The sequence below is a fragment of the Halichoeres trimaculatus genome, unplaced genomic scaffold, assembly GCF_033239565.1.
Source record: "Halichoeres trimaculatus isolate MK-OKI-2021-1 unplaced genomic scaffold, fHalTri1.1 fHalTri1_scaffold_11, whole genome shotgun sequence".
In the NCBI taxonomy this organism is placed as follows: domain Eukaryota; kingdom Metazoa; phylum Chordata; class Actinopteri; order Labriformes; family Labridae; genus Halichoeres; species Halichoeres trimaculatus.
The window spans coordinates 8,969,061-8,981,239 of record NW_027437189.1 but is presented as its reverse complement, the minus strand read 5'-3'; the positions used below and the strand labels follow the sequence as shown (position 1 = coordinate 8,981,239).

General features: G+C 40.1%; 1 protein-coding gene across 1 annotated transcript; it reads left to right on the top strand.

The window, feature by feature from the left end:
- The first annotated feature begins 1,485 nt into the window (after nucleotides 1-1,485).
- plp2b (proteolipid protein 2b) lies at nucleotides 1,486-12,177 on the top strand. Its single transcript, XM_074681816.1, has 5 exons — nucleotides 1,486-1,930; nucleotides 9,811-9,966; nucleotides 10,061-10,159; nucleotides 11,248-11,344; nucleotides 11,449-12,177. Exons 1-5 carry the CDS (start codon nucleotides 1,838-1,840, stop codon nucleotides 11,460-11,462), a joined length of 459 nt encoding a protein of 152 aa, XP_074537917.1. The 5' UTR covers nucleotides 1,486-1,837; the 3' UTR covers nucleotides 11,463-12,177.
- Nucleotides 12,178-12,179: the final 2 nt, after the last annotated feature.

The following is a 12,179-nucleotide window of genomic DNA, read 5'->3' as shown; positions in this document are numbered from 1 at the left end:
ACTGCCATAGTTTAGGTTGTGCACACACAGGTTGAGCCCTCTGTTATGTGTGCAGCTTGCTAACCACTGTTGCCAAAGCAAATATGATGATGTTTTTTTAAACTAAGCTCCTGCTAGAAAGTCTTACTGTGTCTTTAAGACAGCTTTCTGCTCAGTAACTATTCATATCCAGCTGCTTCTCATCCTAAACATTTAACCAAAACCACATTTGGCCTGTAAATCTATATCCTAGATGGAGGATATGATGCCTTCAATGGCCATAGAAAATGCCAACACTTTGATTCTTGCAACCAACTGCTAGTGTTGCTCGATATTTTGGTATTATGAGGCTATGGATAAGCTCACATATATTCAGATACAGAGGATCTAACTACACAGTAATACTGGTATTTAAATACAAATAATTCAAACCAAATAGAGAAATGAAAGCACACAAGTTGAGAATGAAATATGTTTGCTGCTTACATGAAAAAATCAGCACATCAATAACAACCAGCCATCATTTTACACTAAATTTACTTTGTACAATGGTTTTATTGTACTTTTATCATTAGGGTTGAAAATTTGACAGCATAATTGCCCTCTACTGCTGAACTTTGAACAATATGAAACATAATTTTTTAGTGGACAAATCCCTGGCATACCGGTGTGGAAGGCGCCTTAGTATCACCAGGCTGACAACAAAAAATAAGGAGGAGACAGCATTGCTGAGCCTGGTGGATGGAAAATTAAAGTTAAAAAGAAAGAATAAAAAGTGTGTTGAGTGCAAATTGTGCAACAAAGAGTTTACATATTACTGGAGAAGTTCTAGCCACTGGTATCACCTCAATGCTTAACATGTAGCAGCCATATGCTATATACGGTAGCGGTGAGCACAGATGTCAAGTGCTAATTTAAGTATGAGCATATATACTTTTGCCAACCAACACACAAGTTGACAAAAAGTCCTTGAAAACTTAAACTCATTTGTTGAGTCAAACATTGCCAGTTTAAAATGCAGTAACTTTCCCATAAAAGTGCACTTAACATTTTTAAAAGTTTTTTTATTAAAAACATAATATAAAACAAATTGTTTACGAAAAAAAAGATATAAAAAGATGTTTTTTTTTTTAATCAAGCCCTACCTCTTATTTTTGTTAAATACAAATCATGAGGACAACCTACTACAAAATCTACCTTGTGGACACTTGAGGTACTGCCGTTTATTGCACCTTTGTGTTGCCCTTATTTTTTTTTATCTTTAACTTTAATGTTGCAGTTAGGTTATATATTTTTTGAAGGTCTTTGTGAACATGTAAAGCGGAACTAAACCCACTTTGGGCAACATGTTGCTAAACTGAATTTAACTGAAGTGTTTTTGCGTTATTTGCTTCGGTGCTTTCACCATTTTGATGAGTAAAAAAGCGATTGGGAGTAGCTTTTTATCAAACAGGTGTTAACTGGAGTTGACGAGGAGCCCGTGAACGCAACACTGGTGTAGCCCGGCTCAGCGGTGCCAACAGCAGCAACTCCCCTTGAGAAAAGTGAAAGCCAACGCCCAACTGTCAGCTCCTGAGCTCAGTTACCTCCTCCCTCCTCCACCTCCTCCTCCTTCACCCAGAAGCAGACAGAAAGCAGAGTTTCCTCGGCGCTCGTTGTGGTCGAAGTTGAGCTCCAGCACCGAGTAACTTTGCTTTCATCGGAGAAGCTGATTCATCAGCTAACGGAGCTGCTGCTGCTACGGGGACTTTTCCTCCTGCGCTCGAGACAAGTTTGGTTATTCAAACGCTGCTCTTCAGTTATTCACTGAAACTCTGATACCAGCTCACTGCCGGAATAATAAGTTAGTTATTACAGAATGGCTGATACAACCGCAACCGGCCCGAGCTTTCTGGAGAAGCTGAAAAGTTACGTGAAGACGCCAAAAGGTTTTATCCTCGCGGCTGAAATCGTAAGTTCAAAAACCTGCGCAATTAAGGCGCAACTTTTTTTTTTTTGCTCTGTTCACGCTCAAAATTAGTTTTATAAATGTAGTTTTGCTAAGTTTGCCTAAATATTTTTCAATGAATCAGTATTTCATTGCAGTTCAATAATAATAGGTAAAGAAATGTTATTTCCAGTGTCATATTTGCCCATTTTCTGCTTTGGCTCTCTTTTTCTAAAACAGTGTTTATGGAATGAGAGGCATGTGGTATGAGGGGGTGAGGGTTCATGGAGGGTGAGGTTAAGGGTTTCCACCTGTCACTTTTGCTCCCCTGTTTTCTCATTTGGCACCAAAGAGCCAAATGCTGAGCGTTAATGGCACATAAAAAGGTCATATGGGTTAACTCGACCCTCAGTAGCTGCTCTCAGGCAACCCCCTCCTTCGTTTACATGTTAAGCTGCATACTATTTGTAGGCAGGGGAGTAGTAGCCCGAATATGGTGGGAAGGGAATGCAATGTACATTAAACTTTTTTTTGTATGGAAGCTCATTTCACAGGCACATGCACCCCTTTTTTGCTCCTCTGTTATTGTGCATACTACACTGGTATCCACAAAGGAAGTGGATACAAACATCAGAGCAGCACTACAATCCAATAATGAGTAAGTTATAGGTGTGTGGGTTTAAGTGTCCACATCCTGATAAGATGTAACCACTTCCTGGCTTGAGAGACATTCTTTAGCAGTCCTTGACTACACACGAATGCCTTTGTTTGCATTTCACAGCGGTGTGCTCATTTAACACACAACTGACTGATTCTCCACTGAACTTCTGCATTTAAAAAAATGTTTATCAGGTTTCATTTGAACACAATTACACACCTCATCGCTCTGAAATAGAGATGTGAGCTCTTTCCGAGCATTCTTTTTTTGTTTAAGCTTCAGCTCCCACAACCCTACAGGCTCATTATAAAGAAGGATGTTAAATGGAAAGAAGTCCACCCACTGTAAAGTTTCCCCCTCCTCCTCCTCCTCCTTTGCAGAGGTAATGGAAAGTCCAGACAGTGTGTGAAGTTTGGGAACAAAGAATGTGAGAATTGCTTTGCACACTTCTCCAGTGTGCCATTCACAAATAACTTTCGGCTTCACTGGATTCGGTCTGTGTATTTTGTTGTTTTGTTTCCCGCCTCCTGTCTTAACTCGAGCCTGGGTAAGGAAATCGTGATGGGTGCTGGATGTTTGGGATAGTTCACAGTGCAGGGAGGAAAGAGGGAGTGAAACAGGAAGGCAGATGTCATTACTGCCTATTATGACCATTCTTATGGGAAATAGAGTGTTAAACATCAGCAGCCAGTGTTAGACAGATTATAATCTCCAAATGGGAAATAAACCACAAGTTTGATGCAAAGAAATTGGAAAGTAAAAAAAAGTCTCAAGGGATAATCCTTTTTTTTCTTCAAATTTTCATTTTTCTTTCCTGTCTGTCAAAGGCATGACTGTACTTGAAGCTGCAGATCAACGTGCAGTCACACACCCATGTAGAGCAAATTCTGTTTGTCATGTGGCACAGTTTAGCCACCGGCAATAAATCAGGATGAGTCATGCCCGGAGCTGATCTTTAACGCTTCCATTGATATCATAAATAAGAAGCAGCCATATTGTCTCATGACTTATCTTCATTTTTGAGTTTAATAGAAAGTGAATCAGGGAGGTGGAGGAGATGTTGAGAGGAAAAATGAATGATGAAATGAAACTGATCTTTCCATTTCTCTGCACACTTACACTTTCCTGAGCCGCATTGAGTGCACAAACCACTCTGAAATGTAAGTGACTTCCCTTAGCAACTGTTGCTGTTTGGTGTGCCTCTGTACCACAGCCCAGCTCTTGGCTCTCATGTTGCTGCTGACTATAATTAGCCGAGCATTCACGACAATTTCCCTCCTGTCGGTTTTAAGCGAGGAGCTCATTATATACTGAATAGTTGGGATCTTTAAAGGCTGACCCAAGCAGACAGATCGTCCACTGTGTGAAGAACATAAAGGTGTTAACATCTCACTGCCTTTCTTGTCTCAGAGCGACTCTTGTGTAGTGGGAGTTGCTCTGTGTCACGGCCTCCTCTGTAGCCGCTGCCTTCAGAGCAGCTCGCACTCCTCGCTCTGCTCCTGCATAGAGCTTCTTTTGTGCGGGACCCCGGCCTCGACCACCCCCGCTACTCGACAGAGGCAGCCTGTGCCAGTCTCCAGAACACATGAGCTACTCATGCATCTGGCTGGTCGACTAGCCGACTGCACGTTTGTGTAACAGTCGTGGCTGAGGGGAGGGGAAGCTGTAGTGACAGATGTAGGGCTGGGGTTGGAGTCAGTTACATCATGTGTGTATGTGTTGTATAGACTGTGCAGTGATTTGACCCCCACCACTGAGATGTCTGCCTCTCAGAATAAAACACTGCAATGTGAAGGAGCCTCCTCTCTGAAATAACATCAGACTCATCACTCTTTTTATTTAGTAAGTGCTGAATGACTCAGGTATGTTCCCTTTAAGATAAGAGCACTCCAGAATTCCATTACTGGATCATGTTTACCACACAGTCTATCGTTCCTTCTTTTTTATTGTCTTCCTCTATCTCTTGTAGGGATTGGTACCAAAATTAGGTTCTTTTATGGGTACCGACCAGATTCTGTCTGTAGTACCAAGTACCAATTCACGCAAAATCAAATGGTGCCATCTTTAGGTACCTAAACGCATCCTTGTGACTGTGAGGGAGTGGAAGAGTTGGCGATTTTCCATACCGGACATGAACGCAGCATTGCAAGTTTATGTATTGAGAAATAAATATGTTAAATAAAAAATGATATTTTATTAGTAAGTGAATTAATATTTTTTACCACATAAACACAAAAAAGTACGGAAATTTTCACAGAGTACTGATACCGATTGCCAGGTACCGGGTATCGGTACTTCAAATGTGAAGGGTACCCATCCCTAATCTCTTGTAGAGCTTTTATGATTTCAAGGCTTCTGTCATCTCATATTTGATAATAAAGAATAAAATGAGTTTACTTATATAGTTGTTAGACATGCACCGATCGATCGGTGTCAATATTCCTTAATTTTGGGAGATCGGTGATCGGCCCATCCTGACATATGAAACTGATCTTAAATACCTCCAGGAAGGTCTGACAGTCAGTCATTGTTGCTTGTTGCTCTTAGATCTAAAACTCAGGACATTTTATTGGTTGTTAAAGCTAAAACATAAAGATTTCATTGTTTCACAAGTATTGTAAGATGTTTTTCAATAAGATAAGATATTGGCAGGTCAGGCTTTTTAAAGATTGGTGATCAATGATCAGCCAGAAAATTGTGATCGGTCCACCCCTAATATTTGTGTTAAGGGCATAAACGTGCCTTATTGGATTGCAATAGTGAGGATCAGTGTCTTTTTTATGTACTCAAATTATTTTTGATATTTCAGCTGTGACTAGGGATAGGTATCAATAAATGGTTCCTGTTAAGAATTGATTCGAAATGGTTCAATCCACCGTCATCATTAACTCCTTTGCTTAACGATTCCCTTGTCAGTTTTTATATTGTGCAGGAGCGGGCGGACCTTAAGTTACGTGACGTGCCACACATTAAGCACGCTCATCAGGCAGAATTTCCAAGACAATTGCAAAGAGATGGAAGCGATCGAAAGCTTGGCTTCACTTTACCAAAAAGGATGCCAACAACTCAAGGTGCATTTTGTGCAGCGCTGTGCTATGATGCAAGGTTGGCAATACCACCAGCATGCTTAACATTTGTCTGCGTATGCTGTCAAATAGGAGTGTCATGTCATATTTATTTACCTTTAAACTGATAAAATCTTATCAGTACCAATCCCTTACTGTGAATTGCAACTAATCATGTATTCAAGACAGTTTTTAAGTTTACATTAACATGTAAAGTATTTTTTCGCTAGTGCGTTGATTTGCGAATCAGATAATTGCAGTAAAAATACTTTATGATCTTGACTTCTATTTTTATTAATTCAATAAACGCTGCAAAACTTCAACAGTGTGGTCTGAAACCATGACTTTGAAATGGGAAGTAGCTTCAAAGCGTTCAACCCACAGGTCTGTGCCGATTTGCACACTCAAAAATAGTTGCCTGCCAGCTTTTTGTGATGTGGTTGGCGACTGAAGTCTGTCTGATTGGCTGCGCCTGTGTGCTTAGCGCGTAGATGGTCGCTCAAACCCAGAGAACTTTGGTGGTGATTGATTCTGATACAGCCCGGGCATCATTACGACATTTCTGAAAAGGACAGCAAAGCATGTAGTTAAAATTATTCTGCAGTGACTTTGAAATTCAATCACAGTGCAAGTATCTAGCGCCTAATTCATTTATTTAGCAACAGGAGAAGAACTTTACAAACAACACAAGAGATCCAAAGTGCTTTACTAAAAATAAACTAAGGACACAAAAAGCAATTGATCAACATATCAAATCAGATCACATCGGATCATCAGCAGATATTAATTTGGGTTTTCATTTGAAGTCATTCAGTCATGCTTATCTCTCTGGGCAGAAGTGAAAAATACAAATGCACATTTCACAGTTCTAATCAGATAAAAGAAAACTTTTATAACTCCAATTTTTTGCATGTGATGTTTAATTTCTTTTATGCCATGACGGTGACCCGTATTAGTTTCATTTGCAAACCAAACTGTGGGTGAAATTCTGTACGCAGTCAAGCAAAATATGCAAATTTTCAGAGCAGCGCTGAGAGAAATCAATACTGTAGAAAAAGAAGAGTATAACAAACACTCCTCACTGTCTTTAAGTGAATTAAATTGTTAGCCCTGAAATGCCCCAGGAGATGCAATTCTTTCAATTTTCCACTCTTCCACAGCTCTCACATGTTGTGTGAATGCATCCGCCCCCGTGGTTTGTCAGCAGCAACAATAGCTGTATTGAAAAATAAAAGGGTTGATACTGGTTCTGAGCCGTGGGCCGCCTGAGTTTATGATTTCTCCATGTTGGCAGCATTTCAGTGGAATGAGCTGAGAAGAATGCACGCTGACTTTTTACCCTCATATGGAAAAATATGATGCTGATGTGCTGTAAATCTTAGAGGAGAGCAGCATGTGACTGACAGACAGAATGCATTGTAGTCCATCCCGTGAGCTCATCCTGATAGTATTTCTGAGCAGAAAATGTCTTTTATCGTTGTGAAAGTCATCAAAGACTATAAGATATCACAATGATTGAGACAGAATAGTTTATTTTAGGGATTTTGAACATTTCTGGATACACTGAGCTTTACTTATTCATATATTGCTTTTTTATATTAGTCTTTATACAATGGAAGTGCGGGGAATCTACCACTATTAGAGTCGCCATGTCTGGTCATTTTGACCACTAAATTAGAAATATTCTAAAACGTATTTTTGAGTGCCTAGTGAAGTAGTTCACACATCTCCTATGTAGGCATATCTGTGAAAAGAACAAATTAACACCAGCGTTACATTCTAACACGTTTAATAACACATTTATCTCTGACATCTCGTTGGCATCCGACTCACCACCATCTAAAGCTTGCAGCATCTCAGAGGCCTGAGCAACCGTCATCTTTCTCACCTGTTTCTTTGCAGACATTTTATTAAAACCTTCTTCCTGAATTTTCACTCTTCACAATTGTCCTAGAATGCTACCAGCTCTTACAGTTTCCGCAGTTAGCGAGCACAGACTGTATAAAACCTAGACGAAGCATCCACAACGTCACCCATTTATTCCTGAAACTGTGAAATGAAGCCTCATTCGCTATGACGCCGGCTGTGAGTTTTTCTTCAAGCAGCTACAGGGCGCCCGACGGTCATGTGACCTGAGCTGTGCCTCTGATTGGAAAATCAAATGATTCCAATAACTTCTAAACCGCAGACATAGAAGAAAATTCACTGAACGTATAGTGTGTAGATAGTGAAATCAGCGTTTTAGACCCAAGCTGTCTTTTAAACCAGGCTGTAAATGTGTTTTTAATGCAGTAAAAGTCAGTTTTTATGGCTGGGTTTGTACGTGACTTCCGGTCTTTCTGCAGCCAGCCTCAAGCAGATTCTCAATGAACAACAACTTTCAGTACTTCCGAATAGGCTTCATTTTTACTAACCGGATGTTGCCCCTTGGTTGCGGGGTAACCAAAAGATACATTTTAGAAAACTTTAGCGACGGTAAAATCATGTGGTCAAAATGACAACTTATGGTGAAAATAGGCAGATTGAATGGATTTTTATGCTCCTTAAGTGTAATCCCTATAAAAATCAATTGCACATCGAAATAAAGATATGTATTAGAAAAGTCAGTGACCCTCAAGGGTTTTTTTCCGCATTATGCAAAAGTAAATGCAGAAAATAACCATCATAATGATGCCAGCCTCCACCTCCACAGGGTCCAGGACTGAGCTGTCTCCTGGATCCTGTCTGCTCACAGCAGGCGAAGCTCTTCCAATGTGGCGTTGGTGTCTGATGTTAGCTCCGTTAGCCACGTCTGTGAATAGCATGATGCTACTCTGCCCTCTAGTATTCTCTCTGTTGCTGGGTTAGCACAGCTAGCTTATCCATCTTATTGGAGATAGATCTTACGTTCCCAATAACGATGGATGGACGGACAGGTTCATGTTGTCACTTCTTAGCTCACACCTGAGAACCAGCACATCATCCTCACCATGTGGGAAGACATCAGGCCTTGCACCAGTTAGCATTGACATGCTAAAGGCTGCTAACAGCTGAGTTCACATGTAAACAATGCAGCCATGGTTACGTGTAGGATCTCCAGACAAACATGGGAGAAAAAGTAGTTAAAATATCACTGAAGCCACAAAAAGTTTGGTGTCCATGACCAACAAATGAGCCATACACAGTAATGATCCACTCCAAATACAAAGATTACAAAAAGAGACAAAAAAAATACAAGAAACGGACAAAGAAGAGAGAACTGCTGCAAAAGGCAGCCATAGCCAACAGGGCGGCACCTAGCCGTTTTTTTTTTAGTCAAAAACTGAATATCCACTTAAGACATGTTGCTGGGTAAGAAAACCATGTACATGTGTAAAACAACTGGCCAGCTCTCTCATTGACAATTTCCACCACTGAAGCTCTTTCAGCTACTACAGTATACATGATGCAACTTTAATGAATGCATCACTGAACAACATGCCCAACTTTAAGAACAAAGCAGAAGACTTTAAAAGTTAAATAATATCTAAATCAAACATAATTACTCTGATTAAACATTTGCCTGAACCAATTCTTTGTCACTACCAGTTATTTAAAAAGAAAAGAAAAGAAAAACTATCTCGCTGGTGGAAAAGAGAATTGTTTTTTATATCACTTCATAATCAAAAAAGTATGTTCATATTACCAATATTTAAAAACTTGTGTAACAAAACATCAATGCTTGAGTTACAGATCTGAGTTCTGACACAGTATTCTCAAGCAAAATACCTTAGTACCAGCACACTATGAAATTGCATAGTCTTACGGAGCAGAGGAACTTGCGCAGCATCTGGAGGTCTTAAGATAAGATAACACTTTATTGATAATGGTAGAGGAAATTTGGTTTGTTGCAGTATTTTCTTGCAGTGTGTACCGGTATATCTATACACTTTTGATTTTAGAAGTCATTGTTTTCTGTATCCTTCTCTTTCTCAACATGAGTCAAGTTATGCTCGAGGCTCCTTCCAGTTAAAATGAAGTTTTTCCTGACACTGTTGCTTAATGTGGTCAAGTTTTCTGCTCATAGTGGACTCATGTTAAGTCTGTGTATCAGAGTATGATATGTTTTTATGGTGTCTTGAGATATTTTTGATGAATTTGTGCTCCACAGATAAAATCAACTGACTAATTGTGTTCCATTTTTTGTCTCCCTTCTCCTTCAGCTCATCAGTTTCATCATCATCATCTGCTACGCTGCCTCTCTGTATGGAGGCTACTCTGCTGTGGCCATCTGTGAGATGATCTTCTCCATGATCTTCTTCGGCATCTTCATGATGGAGATGGACAAACAGATCCAAGTGGTCAACTGGGTTTGGAGTGTAAGTCCTCCACGTGTCCTGCGGCACACTCTTTCTCTGATGTGTGTTCATGGTTTCACAACAATTCATCGTCTGCTTCCCTTTTTTTGTGCAGGACCTTTTCCGTGCAGGAATCGGCGCTGTGCTCTACATCATCACATCTCTAATTTGTGTGATCGGAGGAGCTGGGGATGGAGCTCGTATCGCCGGCGGGGTCAGTGAATGAATGAAACTCTTCTTCTGTTGGTTTTAGTTTTACAACCACGTAGCATGGGAACAGAAAACTAACAAAATAACTCAAGCGAAAGGGTGGAGATTCAATTCACACGGTTGATGTGACGAAACAAACCATGGGGGAGGTGTTTGGTTATCGTTAAGCAATATGCAAAACTTGTGTCTTACTCTTCCTTCCTGTTTCGATTGAGTAAGGAAGACGTCAGCAAAATTTGCCTTTCAAACAAAGTCCTTAAAAAAAAAGTTACATTAGACCAAAATTCTACTGGTTTTTGAGACGTTTGGTTTTATGGTTGCCAAAAACAGGATGCTCATGTCAGCAGTTTAAGGGAAACAGGGGGCAGAGAGGGATCTGCTGACATATCCACAAAAAGACAGATTAAAATGATGCAGCATACAGCTGTTAGATAATGAAACATGCGATAAAAACAAGTGCACAAACCGTACACAAGTGTCCACTATTAATAGCAAGAGAGTGAGACTGACTGAGCAGCAGGCTGGTACATGGATGGTGTGATAAAACTGAAGTCTCACTGTCAAACAGGTGTGAAAAGACTGAGAAGAAATTTCAACAATGCAGCCTGAAGATATCAGAGTTAATTTTTAAGTTTGAACCACAACACTGCTTCCTCTTTGGGTCAAAGACATCCATGGGAATCATTTCTAACATTTATAATTATTATGTTTTCTATCTAAGTTTGATGGGGTTTTAAATCTATTGAAGTTATGTTTCCCATTTCTTCTACCCAACATTAACCCTGTGACCTGCATGAACCAAATCTGACCTAGTTTCACATCTGCTCGATTTTCTCAAACCACATGTGTGCATCACATCCAAACCTCAGCAGCTGAAACAAATGGCGCCTGCTGTAAAACCTCACCTGTTTCTTTTAAATCTGAAGCTGTAGATTCCCTCATGAGTAATAATCTCATGGATCTAACTTGTGGTCAGTGATGTAGTTTGTGCACCCTGAAACTCTCCCCAAGTCTGCTCTTTCCTGTGTCATTTCACGAGATCAATGAGTGTTTTCACTTTTATGTCTCTGATTCTGAGTCATTGTTTCTCAGGTGTTTGGTTTGATTGCTGGTCTGCTGTTTGCTTATGACACCTACACCATCTTCCTGCAAATCAAGAGCACCAGGCAGCACACGGCAGCTTCCACCGGTGCGGATGACATATTTCTCTCAAAGCATGCACAGTGTGGCGTCAATCTACTTTTTTATTCCACACCTACTTAAAATTTCCTAATGTGTGTTTTTCATTTGCAGATGACAGAGTTTAAACTCTCCAGAACACACACCAAGCTCTGTCCAGTCGACAGCAGAAGTGGAATTCTTTGCAGAAGTTAACGAAAGAGAGGATAAGAGAGGACAATGGACAGTAAAAGGAACAGGTCACAGTTTAAACAAAGGCACTGCACGGTGGGAACAGATGAGTGATTTTTTAAGCCCAGGGTGATTCATCGGAGTGAATGGCACCGTCCATCTGCTTTCTACATGAAGAATTCCCCTCACAGGCCTCCACCCAAGCTCAACGTACCACCGATTCAAAAAGGGAAAACTGTAAATACTAAAGGCAATGGTGTGATGTCATCCAGCGGCTTGTCTAACACGCGTACTGTTAATGGACTGCTGTAGTTAGAAACTGTGTCATTGGGACTTAAGAGGTAACTGACACATAAGAGGGTGCTTTACCAATTGTTTAACATCATAATTATATATTTGGAAGTGTTCTCTGTATTCTTACTGAGATTTCTAAGCTGGCCAACCTTTTTCTTTACTGTAATTTAGATAAGTGCCTGTATGTCTCACTCAAATTAACTAGTTACTTCATTTTTTAATTGGCCTGATGTCACTAATTAGCATCCTTATTTACTAGCCAGAATGTGGTCTGCATTGTTCATGTCTGTTAACCATCAAACACAGATCAGTGCTTGAATTATAGTATTCTCTAGTTTTAATTCTTGCTCAGGTTGAAGGTTTTTGTCTTTTACATGTTT